Below are 16,726 nucleotides of genomic sequence, written 5' to 3'. Positions count from 1 at the left end.
AGAAAAACAGCCTTTACAAAAAATAACAAGAAAATTATAATCAGCATAATTTAAGTTATTATAAATTTTCCACTGCTATATAAATAATGTTATTTTTTTTTTAGTTGAAAGTATGCATAAGGGACATTATTTTATTTATTAATAAGTGAAGAGATGTCTTACCTGCATCTTACTAGCATCACTGAGCAGCTGTCCCTTGGTATCACAGTGGGCCCGGTAGTGTGAGTTCCTCTCAAGTGATACTGAAAGGATGGAGCCGTTTCACACCCCAAGTAACAAAATGGTATTTCAGAAACATGACAGATAAATGACAAAGAAAGATATGCTGGTGAAAATGAAATTTCCAGGAAACTAACAATATTTTTTTTGTTGTTCCTTTTTGGTCAATGTAGACTACAACATCTACAGGAATTTTGCAAAGATAAGAATTTTATGCAAAAATAACAAATAAGTTTATTTTTTTCTTACTCTATTGGTTACTGGAGACGCATTTTTTTTCTTTCAGGCCATGTAATAAATAAACAATGAAGTCTTGCAAGGCATCAGGCGGATCACGGAGTAGATGGAGTAGACTAATAATCTTCAAGAGATAGTAACTCAACCAATAATATGTTTGACTACAGTGCCATGCATGCCACATTTTTTTTTTTCTTCAGACCATGTAATAAATATACAATTTTGCACTCAGCCAGGAGGTAATGAAGTCTTGCAAGGCATCATGCAGACCACGGCACAATAGAAGAGGATGGAGTAGACTAATAGTCTTCAAGAGACAGTAACTCAACCAATAGTATGCTTGGCAGCAGTGCCACGCAAGCCAGAAGGTATTGTGCCCTCAACAGAGATCACTGTTCTGCCAACACCAGCAGAACATTACTGTTAATATTAACTTGCCTAATCTCAATGACCTAAACAAGGTCTGTGTAGCATATGCGACCTTCTCGGTGCCCTGGAAATGTGGCCAACATGTGCCAGCACACTACTTACTCCACACCAGCAGAACGTTCAGTATTGTCTAGTCCCCACACCTATTTAAATAGCATCTATCGCTTAAAGCCTACAGTATTTGATAACAATCACAAATAACTAAAGACGAGAAAAGAGAAGTCATCGGACAAAGACGAGAAAAGAGAAGTCATCCGACGTGACAGCGTTCTCCTTATTGACATTGCCTTTTATTTGAATTTGGACATAACCTCAGTCAACATGTCACCAGTCTTTCACACGCACCTTCTGGTGTCAGTGGGGAATATATGGAGTCTTACTGCCTACAGAGTGCTCTTCTTTTCACCACAAATATAACAGCCACACTTCCTTATGCAGGGAACCATTTATGAATCCTAGTAAAGCTCGCTCCTCTCCCACCAAAGCCCCAATCAACTGTTGGCGACCGGCGCGCCATCTGTTGCTATCTAAACTCGCTAGTCGGTTCCTCCAGCCCACCCATTGAGGCCTTATATCCTCTTATGTAGAATGTGATGGGGAGTGGGGGGTGGACAGTGGGGGTGAAAGCAGACGGTAAAGAGTAGAAGATGAAAGATTGAGTGAAGATATGAAGGAAAGTCATAGAGTGAAAAATGACGGTATAACCGTCATTATGTAGAATCTTTGGACTAAGGAATATAAAAACATAGAGGAAGAGTTGTCACACAGTAAAATTTCAATCCCAGTTGCGCCATCTAACGACGAAACCAGGTAAATCGTCTACATTTTCGGGGTAACTTAGGTATTCTATATGAGTGCCTATTAAACCCCTTTTAGTAAAATTATGTTTTTAGTGTACAATGTATTACAGAACATAATTCATATATACTGTATAGATACGAGGAAAGAAAAGAAACTACGTGAAATTTAGTCATTTTATTGTTTATTTTGTCTTCATATGAAATTTAGAAATTTTATTGTTTATTTTGTCTTCACAGAGAAGTCAAAAGGGTGCTACTGCTTATCAGTGCCTTTAACCTTTAATAAGACACAACAGCACCAGTGGCTTTTTTTTTGGGGGGGGGGGCCGCCTGCACACTATAATTGATTCAGCAAAGTGAAGTCAACAGCCAACACTTCCCAGGGGCGGTTGGCTTCCAACGTATCCAACTTAGTCTTGGCCCGCACACCCTCCTCCTTCCCCATGACACAGACTTTGCACTTTGCCACATACAATTTGATGTCTTCATGTAGTCCTGGCCAAGCAAACCTATCCTTCACTAGTGACGTTGTTCTAGCAACCCCTTGATGACCCAGCGGCTTTAAGCACTTCTTGTCTCTGATTCACTGGCAACACCACTTTCCACTTCCTAGAATCTGTCTCCCTTCCACGCCAGTAGATCACCCCATGCCTCATAATGAGGGACCCTCTCACTCTCCACCATTGCCTAAACTCCTCTACTTGTAGCAACTGCCTTAGTTCTGCTGGCCTCACTCTACCAATCATTTGTCTCCACAACTTCCCTACAACTGGACAAGACTGTTGCATATCCCTAAGCTGCTCCTTACTGGCACCACGCCATACCTGCATCACAGCCACCCCTTTTACCGAGGTGTTAGGACTGGTTTCCCATATCTCCTTCTCTTCCTCCCCTCCCTCAATCAATTCCTGGGGCCTCCTCGACAATCCATCCGCGTTACCATTCTCCTTCCCTGGTCGGTATTTCACCTCAAAATCAAACCTTCCCAAGTCACCCAGCCACCTACTCTCCACTGCCCCAAGCTTGGCAGAGTTCAAATGTGCCAATGGATTATTATCCGTCAGCACTATAAAATGTCCACCCACCAGATAGTGCTTAAACTGCTCTGTCACTGCCCACTTCAGAGCCAACAGCTCCAACTTCCTAGAGCTGTAATTGCTCATGTTCCGCTCTGACTTTCTGAGACCTCTACTTGCAAAAGCCACCGGATGCAACCTCCCATCATGCTCCTGAGATAAAACTGCTCCCAGTCCTTCAAAGCTAGCATCTGTCTCCACCACAAACTGCTTGCTGTAATCTGCACTTTTCAACACTGGAGCCTGACTTAACTTCTCTTTCAACAAGGCAAATGCTCTGGCCTCATCCTTCCCCCAATAATCACTCACTGCTGCCTTAGAATCACCACTCATCAAAGCATGCAACGGAGCAGCCACCTTCGCAAAATTTTTCACAAACCTTCTGTAAAAGGAGCAGAATGCGACAAATGCCCTGACCTCCCTAACAGTGCGCGGAACTGGCCACTCCTGTACAGCCCGTATTTTCTCTGGGTGTGTATTAATTCCCTCCTTAGAAATGATAAATCCAAGGTACCTAACCTGGGGCTTTAGTATGTGGCATTTGGAAGGTTTCAACTTCAGCCCATGTTTCCTCAAAAGCTTCAACATTCCCTCCAGTCTATCCAGATGCTCATCCACACTCCGAGCAAACACCAACAAATCATCCAGATACACCAAAAGAGTCACAAAAACCTGATCGCTAAACACATACTCCATAAACCTTTGGAATGTTGCTGGGCTATTGGATAACCCCATAGGACAGCGCACATATTGATAATGGCCAAATGGTGTTACAAAAGCAGTCTTGGGCCGGTCTTCTGCCCGCACAAGAATCTGATGATAACCTGCAGCTAAATCAAAAGAAGAAAAATACTGTGCCCCGGCTAATGCATCTAGTGTGTCTTGTACCCTTGGTAATGGGAAGGCATCTTTCACTGTCACCTCGTTCAGCCTTCGATAATCAACACAAAGTCGCAGCGAACCATCTTTCTTCCTCACCATCACTATTGGGGCTGCATATGGGCTCACACTCTCCTCTATCACTCCCTGTTCCAACAGTCCCTTTACATGAGCTTTAACCTCAGTGATACATGGGGGAGGAATATGTCTGTATGGAAGGCGAATGGGCACTGCACTATTGAGGTGAATTTCATGCTCCACTCCAGTAGCACATCCCAAATCCTGCTCGTTTTCAGCAAACACATCTCCGTACTCATGGATCAATCCATCCAGTCTCTCCAACTGTGCTGAATCAAGCTGACTCTCATCCACCTGCACCCCTAGTCTGTCCCTGAACTCCTTAACCACTGAAGGAGGTGCAGTCTGAGCTACTGTGTGTGTGTGAGCTCTTCCCACAGTAACCTCCCTTCCATGAGAAACTTTGGCTACCTTCCACTGTGGCCTGAATTGCACATCTGCTTGTCCCAGGTTACCCACTGACAGCCATCCTTCACCCTTAACCACTCTGGTATAACTGGGAAATATACACAAACCTTCAGGCACCCAGTAGCCCTCACCAGGCACTAAGGGCTCCAACACCACACTATCTACATCTACTTCCTGTAAACTCTCCACAAACACTCTCATTATTCTTCTGGTACCAGCCGGGATTACTAAATCCTGTTGCTGCTGAATTACAGCAAACCCCAGAGGCTGTTGTGTCACCCTCAATTTTGCCTCAATGGCACGGACACACCTGCCCCACTTCTCAGTTAGCCCCAGGTGCACGGCTCCCTTCAACACATTCATCCCAAACAACACTGGCAATGTAGTGCCCTGCACCACACCACTCTCCCCACCACCACCTTTCACAAAAAGTCCACAGTCTTTAACACTTTTTCCCTCAATTTCCACATTCACCTTCACATAACCCAAACAGGGAATTTCCCTCACATTTGCATCTGTAATCCGAATGTCCATCCCATAGATCACAGCTTGCTTGGGGAGGAGGTGCTGTTTGTACCATTCCTCTGTCACCAGACTGACTTCAGCACCAGAATCAGCCATAGCACTTACAGGTATACCATTCACCAACGCATCTATCCTCAGAGTCTTTCCAAACAACTTAACTTTCCCTCTTTTTACATCATTCCGTTCCTCGGTCACATTAGTCACACTCCTTATCTGAGCTGTAGTGGGGGCCCTGTCGTCAGGCCTTGAGAGCTGGCCCCTTGTTCTCAAGGACTCCCGTTTCCCGCTGTCTTGGACACCAACTCCTTGAACCGTTCACACTGATATCCCAAGTGTCCATGTTGTCCACACAAGGAGCAAGATGGTGAAGAAAGGGTACTCCTCACAACTCTCTCTGGCTTTTTCCCACTCACTAACTCTGCTTCTTCCTTCACAATCCGCTCAGCCTCACTCACTTGGTCTGCTGCTCGCTGAATCATGTCCTCCCACTTCACAGGCTGGTGCTTTTCCCACCATTTTCCCAACTTCACTCCTACTTTTCTGTCTCTCAAATTCCTACAGAACCATGTAGTTAGCAGCCATTGCCGTTCTTTATCTCCCTTGTCTCTCACTTTGTACATTTTATCCACAATAACACCCAGAGAATCAGCAAATTCCCACACTCCTTCACCCGGCTGTTGAACCCGAGCATGCAGCTGTTTTTCTAAGTCTGTATAATTCAGTTCTGGTCCAAAAGCAGACCTCAAACAATCAAAAAGGTCAGACACAGTCTTTACAGTACTGTTGCGGACCCTTCGATGGGCTGGGCCTTCCAAGAACCCACACAGGTATGACACTCCCTCAGAGCCCTGTAATCCCAGCCGCTTTATTTTCTCTGTGGCATCCTCTACCCAGTCATCCAACTCACTGGCCCTCCGTACCCTTCCAGAGAATTTTCCAATAGTGGGGACAGGACGTGACCACACCATGTTTTGCATGTGCCCCATTTGGTCAAACTTATTACACAGTTGTGCCACTGCTTGGGATAACTGAGCATTGGTACTGATTAAGTTATCAACTACCTCTGGGGTCACTTCCACCTCCCTGCTCTCCTCCTTACACTCAACTTTAACCCCAGCTACACCTTGGCCATCAACATCACCCAAACACAACAAATCCTCCATTGTGCAGGAGTAGTGCCACACTAACACTTAAGTGGATTTTGCCAAAAGCACTGGACCCAAGCAGGAGTTTGAAACAATTTCCCCAAAAGGGCATAGAACTACGCTCTGCTACCAATTGTAATGAGTGCAGAACTAGGGCACAGTTAACCTACCTTAATTAGGCTCACCAAGCACTCACCACAAGAACCCACTGATTAATTTAAACCTCCTGCTTAGGTTCACAGAAACCCGGGCCACAATTTAAAAATTTAATGGTTGAGTACATAATAAAGAAAACACAAATGAGTACATAATAAAGAAAACGGTGGCCCCTAGACGGTCAATATTATTGTACAATATTTTGGTTTGTGCAAAAGATTGTACCGTATGGAGGCGATATTGAAGATTGTGCAATATATTGCGCAATCGTGAGCACAGACATACAACCACATTGTGCAAACAGTCAGTCCCTGCCAGAACTTCATAACGTCAACATGTTGACTGACTCAGAATTGTGTTGTGTGATGATTGCTGTGGCAGCAAGTCGTAAGGAAGGGAAGAAAAAAGGCTCGCAGAAGGGTAGAAAATGGGCCAAACAATGGTTTATTGATAGGGAGAAGTTCACCCACGAAAAATTACTCAATGAACTGAGAGTAAATGAACCAAATGATTTCCGCAACTTTTTACGAATGAACGGAGAATTATTTGATGAACTCCTTGCTTTGGTTGCTCCTGAAATCGAAAAAAGGAACACTATCATGCGCGATGCAATTCCTGTAAGCCAACGGTTGTCCATAACTCTACGATATCTCGCTACCGGGAATAGCTATGAAGATCTGAAGTTTTTAACTGCTGTGTCACCTCAGTCAATAGGGCAAATAGTTATGGAAACATGCACTGCTTTAATCAACTGTCTCAAGGAATACATTAAGGTAAGTTCTTTTTCCATTTCAAATCCTTTTATTTATACATTCAAAATATTGGCATACATTGGCTAGAACAAAACTTGACATTGTACATAAGGTATACCTACATAAGGTATACCTAGCCTACATGAAGTTGGAAAGTAACTGTCTTAATGCAAAGTAGTGTAATATCCACCTGTGTGTTGCGAGGAGGCACTTGCTGATTCATACTGAGGGAATGAAGGGGAAGGGAGGGACTGAACACTATAATGGTGTGGCCACACGTGAGACGTTAATTTCAACTGAACTACGGTGTAAGGTTCCCATTTGTCCCTCAAACAGTATCTCATTGATGGCCTTCTTTGCAAACAACTGCTGTTGTGGATCCATTTTTCGGAGCTCGACTGCCCAAGCTGCAGCAACTACGTCACTGTCGTCTTGTGGTTGTTGAAGGCGTTTGGAGGCCAATTTCACCAATTCCTCAGTGGGATCTGGAGCTTTACGTTTCCTGTTCTTTTGACGAGATTCATCATCCACCTGAGGAAAAGATTAAAGTTAATTAAGTTTAAGTATAAGGTTGGGCATTTAATAAATGTCCTTTAATAGATGTCCCTAACCTATCCTAACCCAACCTAACCTAACTAGACTGAATATCACGACTTTACTAAAGTTTCGATTCCTTGGGTAATAGATAGGAAGAAAATAACTTCAGAAGCGAATAACTCAAAACTATTTATTTCTCCCAAAAATTAATGTTATATACGGAAATGAATGTTACTTTGAATAATGCTGAGATAAAACCACTGCGAGATGAAAATTGTCTGCACTGCTGATGGTTACGGTAATGAACAGAAAACGACGCGAATAAGAAATTTTTCAGCATTGTGATGATGGCAGTGGCAAATGCCAACTATGAGTTCATGATGGTTGATGTAGGAGTCAATGGAAGAGTATCGGACGGTGGTGTAATCAGTTACACGAAATTCGGGCAGGCGCTTGCTGGTAATACATTGGGAATTCCGAAATCAACACAACTGCCGAATAGTCAGAAAATATTGCCATTCGTTTTTCTGGGAGATGATGCCTTCGGACTAACCGAAAATGTTATGAAACCTTACCCCCAATCACCATTAAATGTGAATAGAAGAATTTTCAATTACCGAATGAGTCGTGCTCGTCGTGTGATCGAAAATACCTTTGGGATCTTGGTCAGCCGATTTGGTGTGTTACAGAAGCCAATAGCACTCTCTCCTGAAAAAGCTCGAATAGTTGCCTTGGCATGTTGTTATTTGCATAACTTTTTACGCAAGCGACATTCACGAGCTTATGTCACAACGCAACTCGTGGACTGTGAGGATTTGCAGGCAGGTGTCATCACGAAAGGGTCATGGAGGGATGTTGTAAATGAGATAACACCACTTCTGCCAAACACTACCTCCAGAAACGCAACAAATAGTGCTAAAGCAGTCAGAGAAACCTATTCTGATTACTTCAACAATGAAGGCCAGGTTTCATGGCAATGGAAAAATGTCGGCGCACTTGGCTCGACCAATAACTGAATCGAGAAGAGTATCCTCAATAGTAATAAAAATTGAAGAACATTAAAATAAATAGTTAAATCATGAGGTACCTCGAAAACTAAGCATTTTTCCGAGAAATGGTATTCATGAAAAACGTCTTACAATGTGTTATTTTACCTATAGAGTGTCAAATAAAAAAATCCCTAACCTAACCTAATTAAACCTAACATAACCAAACGTAGCCTAACCTAATTTAAAGACGTTTTCATGAATAACATTTTTCATCAAAATGCTTCGTTTTTTTTATATAATGTGTGGCTCATCCAATGTTCAAAGGATCAATAACCATCTTTCCGCAGCACAGGGACAATTTTTTTTTTGGGTTTCCACATATATTTTAGGGTGTGTAGAATGTAATTACATACATTTCTTTATGAGGTCCTGTTCTGCATTATTATCAATAATAGGTTGATATTATGTAAGAGAAAGATAAACTTGTACAGAGACTTAATAAAATAGGCCACTTACCGCTCTGGTTTCATTTGCGTCGCCACGATCCTCGTTGTCATGAACATCCTGAGATATGTCCATCGTGCTGATTGAAGCAGTAGGTGTTTCCTGAGTTACAAGAAACTTCATTTCGTCAAAATACCAAAGTGTAGGTTCCACATCCTCTGCACCGGCACCACTTCTGTCTGCATCGCGAATCCTTTTTAATTCTTTCCGGAAGTTTGTTCGCAAAGAATTTACTTTTTTTACTACTTCTTGTTTCTCAGCATCCGGATATTTTTCACGGTACTTTTCTATCAGCACATCGTACTGCTCCCCCTTTTTGGCACGATTTGTATAATCTTTGCATTTCACATCCCACAGGGCGGGAAGACCACGATACACCTCAATAAATTCAGCAATGAATTCTTTTTCGGCTTTCTTGTCACCCATGATACGCGTGGTTGAGGAGAGAGACAAACACCTCACACGACCGCTGGAGAGAGATTGACAGGATATTGCGCAATATAGCCAACAGACGACACAATATTATCCCGTTTGCGCAATATATTTTTAAGTTTTTGAAAATCACACAATATATTGCACAACCTTTCAATATTGCCCACACACGATCAATTATATTGCACAAACCAAAATATTGCGCAATAATATTGAACGTCTAGGGGCCACACTGCTGGCACTCCAAAATACCTGATCCCATGAGAAAATGGGTAAATCCACATACAAATAAACAGGAGAAATAAACACTTCACGCACCAACACAAGAAATGTTATATGCCACTGACACTGTCCCACCCTAACCAGTACCCCCAGGACCCTCACACCCTATAGGCCCAACCGCACACCGACCCAACGCGCTGAAGGTACACCACTACCACTACCCTGAAGTACTGCAGCTCTTCCTCCATGCACGGCGGTACTAACACCATAGCAGCCAGGGACAGCAAGTTCCTCACTGCAGCCTCCTTAGTTCACAGTATCTGCTGCGGTGCCACCTCACTGACGTCCCACAGCACACTGCCAAGACCAAACTCCTGCCAACCAAGCGTACAAATCACCACCCTATCTCCCAATAATGTCCCCCAATGTACACTGTTTCACCATGAAAGAATACAACAAATCCCAATAACATACCTGCAAATCAAATGGCAAATCCACCACTACTCTGCACCCTGTCTCTCTCTCGCTCGCCTCTCCCGCCAAAATCCCCACAACAACAAACCTTCAGGGCCTTAAGACTCGTTTTGGCGGGCCTCGCTGACTAGTCTGTGAGCCTCTCGCAGGCGCGCCCACTTCAACTTCTTACACTTATATAGCTTTTATCAAGTGGCATTACACACACAAAAAAAAGTTGCATATTTATGAAGAATTATAGAAATAAAAAAGAGAAAGACATGGCAGAGCTGAAGTTGTTTACATGGCATGCTCTTACATACTATAAGACAGTGGTTCTCAACCGAGGGGGGCGGGCGGACACTCTCCCCGTGAGGCGCGAGCACAGGAGGGGAGGGGAAAAAATCACAGAAAATCACACTCACAAAATCACACACAAAAAAAGATGCATATTTATGAAGAATTGTAGAAATTAAAAAAAGATAAAAAAAAAACATGGCAGAGCTGAAGTTGTTTATATGACATGCTCTCATATGCTATAAGACAGTGGTTCTCAACCGAGGGGGGCGGGCGGACACTCTTCCTGGAAGGCGCGAGCACAGGAGAGGGAAAAAAAATCATAGAAAATCACATACTGGCTATTAGTACAAAGGAGATGCAACAAGGGCTATTTATTGTTGTGTGCAGCGATATAATACGATATAAGAGAGAGAGAGAGAGAGAGAGAGAGAGAGAGAGAGAGAGAAAGGTTCAGGACGAGACTCTCAGCCCATTTATTAAACAACATTAGGGTTACTGGCCCGCATTCCGAATCCGGTGAAGTCGATTTATTAAACACTCCTGGAGCCCGAAATGTCGGGCGTTTGCGTCTGAATCCAAAAAAAATATTGACATGTTCGGGGAGAAATCTATCGAGAGCCTGACACCCTCCGAAAGCACCTACAAATTTTGCTTGAGAACGTATTATCCTCTCATTCATGGCAGAAATGTGTTATGATTGTACGAAAATACGTAATAATGGAGGTTAAACATATTATTACACGAATACAATAATTTTTTGTCAGTACTTAAACTTTTTAAAAGAACTTGGTGTTTGGACGTGACGTATGCTTAAAGACCTGTTGTCCTGGCGCAAGCTTCTAGCCTGTCTTCACTTCTTACCAACATCTCTACATCTCCCTGGAGCTTCAACCATGGTATGTATAGCACTATTACGTGTCAATTTTACATGCAGAGCCCAAATAATATGTGTGGAAGCTGTTTGTCGTTAGAAAAGCTTGCAGAACAGGTGAAGGATAGCTGTGGGTCAAGTTGTTTTGGTGAGATTATTTATGGTGAATTAACTTTGTTTTGATTAGTTTAGCCATCTCACACAGGTTAATTAATTGTTATTGTGATAGAGCAGGTCTCTGACAGCCGCCAGCTAGCCAGACAGCCAGTGAGCTGTTCAGGCCAGCAGGCTTTAGCTCTGCTTCCCATATATGTTGACATTTCATTTTGTGGCATTGTTATTGATAAATCATACAGGTAAAAATGTACATTATCTGGATAGCTTATTTCTTAACTAACGTGATATAACTGTAGTGAGCATAGTAAATCAGGAGGAGTCTGCACATAACCAAAACCAGCCCCTGCCCAATGCAATCTCACCATTTGAGGATCCCAGAGAATTACTTGGATGAATTTTTGGGATCCATTTCTGATCATATGGCATATCTGTTAATAGTAAATGTTAATAGTGGAGTTAAAGTTAGGTTAGGTTTGGATAGGTTAGGTTAGGTCAGAGTAGCATATTTTTAGGAGAGGTTAGATTAGGTTTAGGTAAGGCCTAACCTAATCTAACCTATCCTAACCTTACATAACCTATATATCTACATATACCTACATAGTATAAAATGTAACCTAACCTACCCTATCCTAATCTAACTTATCCTAACCAAATCTAAGCTAACCTAACCTAACTTGAACTCCACTTATAACCATGAAGTCTGCGGACATTAACATTAATTTTGCTAGTATTTTTTATGAGGGAGGACTTAAGAAGATGAATTTCTTTTTAGGCTGGCATTCTTGCTCTTGTGCACCTTCAACATGCTGATCGTGTTGATGAAGCAAGGTTGCCAGGGAGACTGGTCAAGGATCACCAAAACCCTTTTGCTGCCTACTCTGAGGAGGAGTTCATTTGGAGGTACCGGCTGTCAAAGGAGTGCATTCACATCCTTCTTGGCCAAGTGGCTTGGTATTACGGAGCCACATAATTGATAACTGGTTTTAAAATGTGCCAAATTACACGTGCTCTCCTCTATCCCAAAATTGTAATGCATATCATTTCAATCTTAAACTCAATTGCATCTGTCATTTGATACATTGTTATGTGACTCAATACAAGATACAAGTACCATGTAGGATGTAATTATATGATATTTTCCTGTGAAGGACAAGACATGAAAGAAATGTTTTATATATTTATATATTAACCTCAAAGTGTAGGTCATGAAAATAAATGGAGGTCAAGACTTGTTTGTTTTATTTATTTGTTTTCACTCAAATATACAACACACCACACACACACACACACACACACACAGGAGACTTACAGACTGCTGGGTCTCCCAGGAGCTGGGCTGTAGTACTTGCGTACTTGTTCTATAGTGGAATCAACATTATACACAATCTGAACAAATGCATTTGTTGATGTTTGCAGTGCCTGAGCAAATGCATTCGCAGACATATATATGCATTGCCTGAGCAAATGCATTTGCTGCCAGCTCAGCTTGATTGCAAAGCTTCTCACATAGAGCAGAGAAGTTTTGCAATGACACTTTCAAGTTGTCATTCAAGGTCTCTGCACCTTCTCGAATAGAGCGGAAACATTCCTCCCTCTCACTGTGTAGGGTCTCTACGGGTGGAGGGTCCGGCTTGTGATGTCCCTCCTGGTGCTATTGCTGGCCCTGCTGGTGGTGGTGGACATGTTCCAGACGCATATTTTCGAACTGCTCTCAGTACTCGGCCATTCCTCCCATCTCCTGCTTCGGCCATGTCCTACGCTCCGCCCACTCACTTGCAAGAGGCATGATGCCACGTCCCAATAAACTGCTACAATAATCTGGCCTTGATAAGACACACACACGGATTATTGATTCATGTCAAAACACTTAACAACTGCTAGAAAAATACCATACATGAGTCTGGTAAGAAGATATGCGATCATAATACCATAGGTAGGAGGAAGCAGTAGGCACCTGCCTAAATGATAATTACTCCCAGTGAGGTCTAAAGCACTGGCTCAGGGGGTGCTGTGAATTTATTATTAAACCCAGCTTTGACCTCACTGAACATTTCCTTTTGTGTCTCAACACAAGGGGGTAGTCACAGCCTGCACTCTAAAGACAACTATCTTCCTCCACACAAAACTACAAGCATCTAATAACATACACACCCTTCACTCAAAATTTCAAAATTATCATGGCGACTCCTACACCAGTCTCTGAGTCCCCATCTGGGGAGGGGACCACAAATGTCCTGAGGTCAGACTGCCCTTCTGACAACAATCCTAAGCGTCTTGACACCTCCCTCAACTTTTCTTCATGAACTTCTGTAACATTCGTGGCTAAGATCTAATTTTCAAACTGTAGAACACCACCTCTCTTTTTCTAAACCTCATCTTCGTTTCCTCATTGAAACTCAGGTGTCTGAGGCACCTGACAGTAGCCCCTTTTCCGTTCCCTCCTACTTTTTCTATCCTCATTTTCAATCCAAAGCTGGATGTTGCGTTTATGTGCGCAACGACTTAACCTGCTCTCATGCCTACACTCTTAAATCTTCCGAGTTTTCCACCATCTGGCTACGACTACAGAGTCGCTCCCAAACTAAATTTATCTGTGCTGTATACCTCTCACCTAACTCCTCTGATTATAAGAAGCTCTTTGTAGCCGCACCGGCTGGGCATCAATTGGCTCTCAGGTGATCTGTTTTACTGATCACACCCATCATCGTAGGGTCGAGAAAAGGCAGTTCTCTCTCTGATATTTATTGATGAGGTAGGCATGACCGTAAGAACTGCAAACAAGTTCTCGGTCTCAATTTCTTACAAAATAACATTATACACTGATATTAAACACTTTCAACATATTACAATATTCATTAACAATACATGCAATTGACTTGGCACTATGACAATCAGTTTTTACTACAAAATTAAAGTATTTACCTCGGTCACCATCCTGCCCGTCTTTGTCTGAGCGCGACTTGGCCGTGAGTGATGCCCGCAGGCCACTAGCAGGTTAACCCCACACTACCAACAAGTGAGCATCGGCTTCGGTGCTTAATATAGCATTAAATACTGATACTCACACATATTACACGTTTTCATGCAAATAGAAAACTATTGAACATTTCACTTATATATGCTGAGGAATAATCACATGAGGTACATACGCTTTACACACAGTAACATGGCTCCCCTAAATTGTGTAACAATTTACCTTAAATTAAGATTAGTATGTACCTTAAAACTAGGATTAGCACATAATGTGTTTTGTTACATTGGCTCCTTGGCGGGGACGCTCCGGTCTATTATTATGCATTACCTTCTAACAGCAATACTAGACTATGTATTGGCCTCTCTATGATGGTCCTGTTTGCCCTTATGTGTCTTCCCTGGTTGTCGAGATTACAGTCTGAAACCAGGACCTTAACCTTTCTTACTAGGCCATCATGATCATGAGATACTTCTGTTACTCTTCCCAGTTTCCACTGGTTCCTTGCTAAATTCTGATCTTTGATGATAACTATGTCATTTACACTGAGATTCCTCTTTGGTGTTGTCCACTTATTTCTAAGTTGTAGGAATTGCACATACTCCTTTTTCCACCTGGACCAGAACTGGTTGGCCAGGTATTGTGCTCTGCGCCATCTCTTTATGCAGTACAGGTCCTTCTTAATGAAAATGCTTGGAGGAGGCAGTACTACCTTTGTTTTCATAGTTAACAAATTACTGGGTGTCAACGGTGTAGGACTTTCTGGGGAGTTAAGATGGTCCACAGTTAGAGGACGACCATTAACTATATTTTCTGCTTCAACTAGGAAGGTTCTCAGATCTTGGTCATCTAACTGGGTACCATGCTGATCAAGCAACACAGAGAGTACATTTCTCACTGTGCGTATCTGCCTCTCCCAAACACCTCCCATGTGACTGGAATTGGGTACATTCATGTTAAAAACAATCCAGTCACACTGATCTTTCATGAGTTCTTGTCTGACTTTATTGTTATTTAATTCTTTTAAGCATTTCTCATACTCTGATTTGGCTCCTACAAAGTTAGTTCCTTGGTCACATCTCAACTGTCTTACAGGCCCTCTTCGTCCTACAAAGCGACGGTATGCACTTAGGAAGGAACTTGTATCCATGCTGTTGGCTGTCTCTATGTGCACAGCTCTACATGCCATGCAAGTAAAGAGCACTCCATATCTTTTAAGCTCTTTACGCCCCTCTTTGATATAGAAAGGGCCAAAGAAATCTACTGCTGAGTATGTAAAAGGAGGTGATGGTTCTAGTCTGTCAATAGGCAGGTCTGCCATCTTCTGTCCCTGTGTTGTACTTCTAACTTTACAACAGATAATGCACTTTGAAATGTGCCTTGATACTAGGGATGATCCTCCAACTATCCAGTATCCACATGACCTGATTTCATTTAAAGTTATGCCCCTGCCTTGATGATTTGTCCTTTTGTGATGGTGGCATATTATCAGCTGGGTTATGTGAGATGTTTTGGGGAGGATGACTGGATGTTTGGATTCATCTGTCAAATTAGAAAGCCTCAATCTTCCTCCTACTCTCATGATACCATTTTTGTCAATGTAGGGATCTAACTTATAGAGGGAACTGGTCTTGTCTATCACTTTTGTTCCCTTGCCATTGTCTCCTTTAATTAAATAATTATGGTTAGCAGATGATTCCAGTACATCTATCTCCTTCTGGAATGCCTTTGCTTGCAGTTGTTTTATAATTACATTTTCAGCTTCTGACACTTCTGCTACATTTACTGGCTTATATGTGTTTCCCTTTACTTTAGTAGTGCCATCACCTTTTCCTCTGAAGCTGTTCAGAAGCTTGAGGCATACAGCAACTGCCCTCTTTGCTTTAAACCAATCTGAAAAATACTCAAGTCTTTCTAGTATATCTGTGGGCTGTTGTGTACCTACAGCATGGCATACAACTTTCTTCACTTCTGGATCATTCTCATTTATGACCTTGTACTGGAAATGGCTATCCATTTTGCTATATTGCCAAAGGAATTCTGGGCCATTCCACCAGATCTTGCTATTACACAATTCATCTGCTGTCATGCCTCTAGATGCATGATCTGCTGGGTTATACTGTGTCTCTACAAATTTCCACTGATCTGGTGAAGTGTGATCTCTTATTGTTTCTACTCTATTTGCAACATATACATGGAATCTCTTTGCTTCATTTGCAATGTAACCAAGGACTACTTTGCTGTCTGTCCAAAATACTTCTTCCACATTATTATACTCAAGTTCTCCCTTCAAGAGTTTATGGATTCTAACTGACACCACTGCTGCTGCTAGTTCTAGTCTGGGAATTGTCATGGTTTTTAGAGGTGTGACACGTGACTTTGCCATTACTAATGCACAATGAATTCGGCCAGTCTTGCTAATTAATCTAATATATGAGCACTGGCCATATCCCTCTTGACAGGCATCTGAAAAGTGATGGAGTTCAACCTTTTCTACTTCCCCAAAGTCATCAGGTTTGTAGCATCTAGGTACCTTTAACTGATCTAGTTTGTGCAGCTCATCCTTCCATTTTAACCATTTAGGTTTGACATAATCTGGCACCTCATCATCCCAATCAACTGCATT

At 42.3% G+C, this 16,726-nt stretch overlaps 1 protein-coding gene and 1 long non-coding RNA gene across 3 annotated transcripts; one reads left to right on the top strand and one right to left on the bottom strand.

The window, feature by feature from the left end:
* Window positions 1-6,733: 6,733 nt before the first annotated feature.
* Window positions 6,734-9,992, bottom strand: LOC135092141 (uncharacterized). 2 transcript variants are annotated; one of them, XM_063990396.1, is made up of 4 exons: window positions 9,863-9,992; window positions 9,610-9,762; window positions 8,747-9,203; window positions 6,734-7,235 (listed from the first exon to the last, which is right to left on the bottom strand). In XM_063990396.1, exons 3-4 carry the CDS (start codon window positions 9,158-9,160, stop codon window positions 6,963-6,965), a joined length of 687 nt encoding a protein of 228 aa, XP_063846466.1. In that variant the 5' UTR covers window positions 9,161-9,203; window positions 9,610-9,762; window positions 9,863-9,992; the 3' UTR covers window positions 6,734-6,962. The 2 variants fall into 2 exon arrangements, with proteins under 2 accessions (XP_063846466.1, XP_063846465.1); XM_063990395.1 differs by having other exon boundaries at window positions 9,653-9,762.
* A 913-nt stretch (window positions 9,993-10,905) lies between these two features.
* Window positions 10,906-12,355, top strand: LOC135092352 (uncharacterized). Its single transcript, XR_010262822.1, has 2 exons — window positions 10,906-11,037; window positions 11,902-12,355. It is a non-coding gene; the product is annotated as an uncharacterized LOC135092352 (long non-coding RNA).
* The last annotated feature ends 4,371 nt before the right edge of the window (window positions 12,356-16,726 follow it).

This window comes from Scylla paramamosain, chromosome 39, assembly GCF_035594125.1.
Source record: "Scylla paramamosain isolate STU-SP2022 chromosome 39, ASM3559412v1, whole genome shotgun sequence".
In the NCBI taxonomy this organism is placed as follows: domain Eukaryota; kingdom Metazoa; phylum Arthropoda; class Malacostraca; order Decapoda; family Portunidae; genus Scylla; species Scylla paramamosain.
The sequence above is the reverse complement of the archived record's forward strand: the minus strand, read 5'-3'. Positions and strand labels throughout refer to the sequence as shown.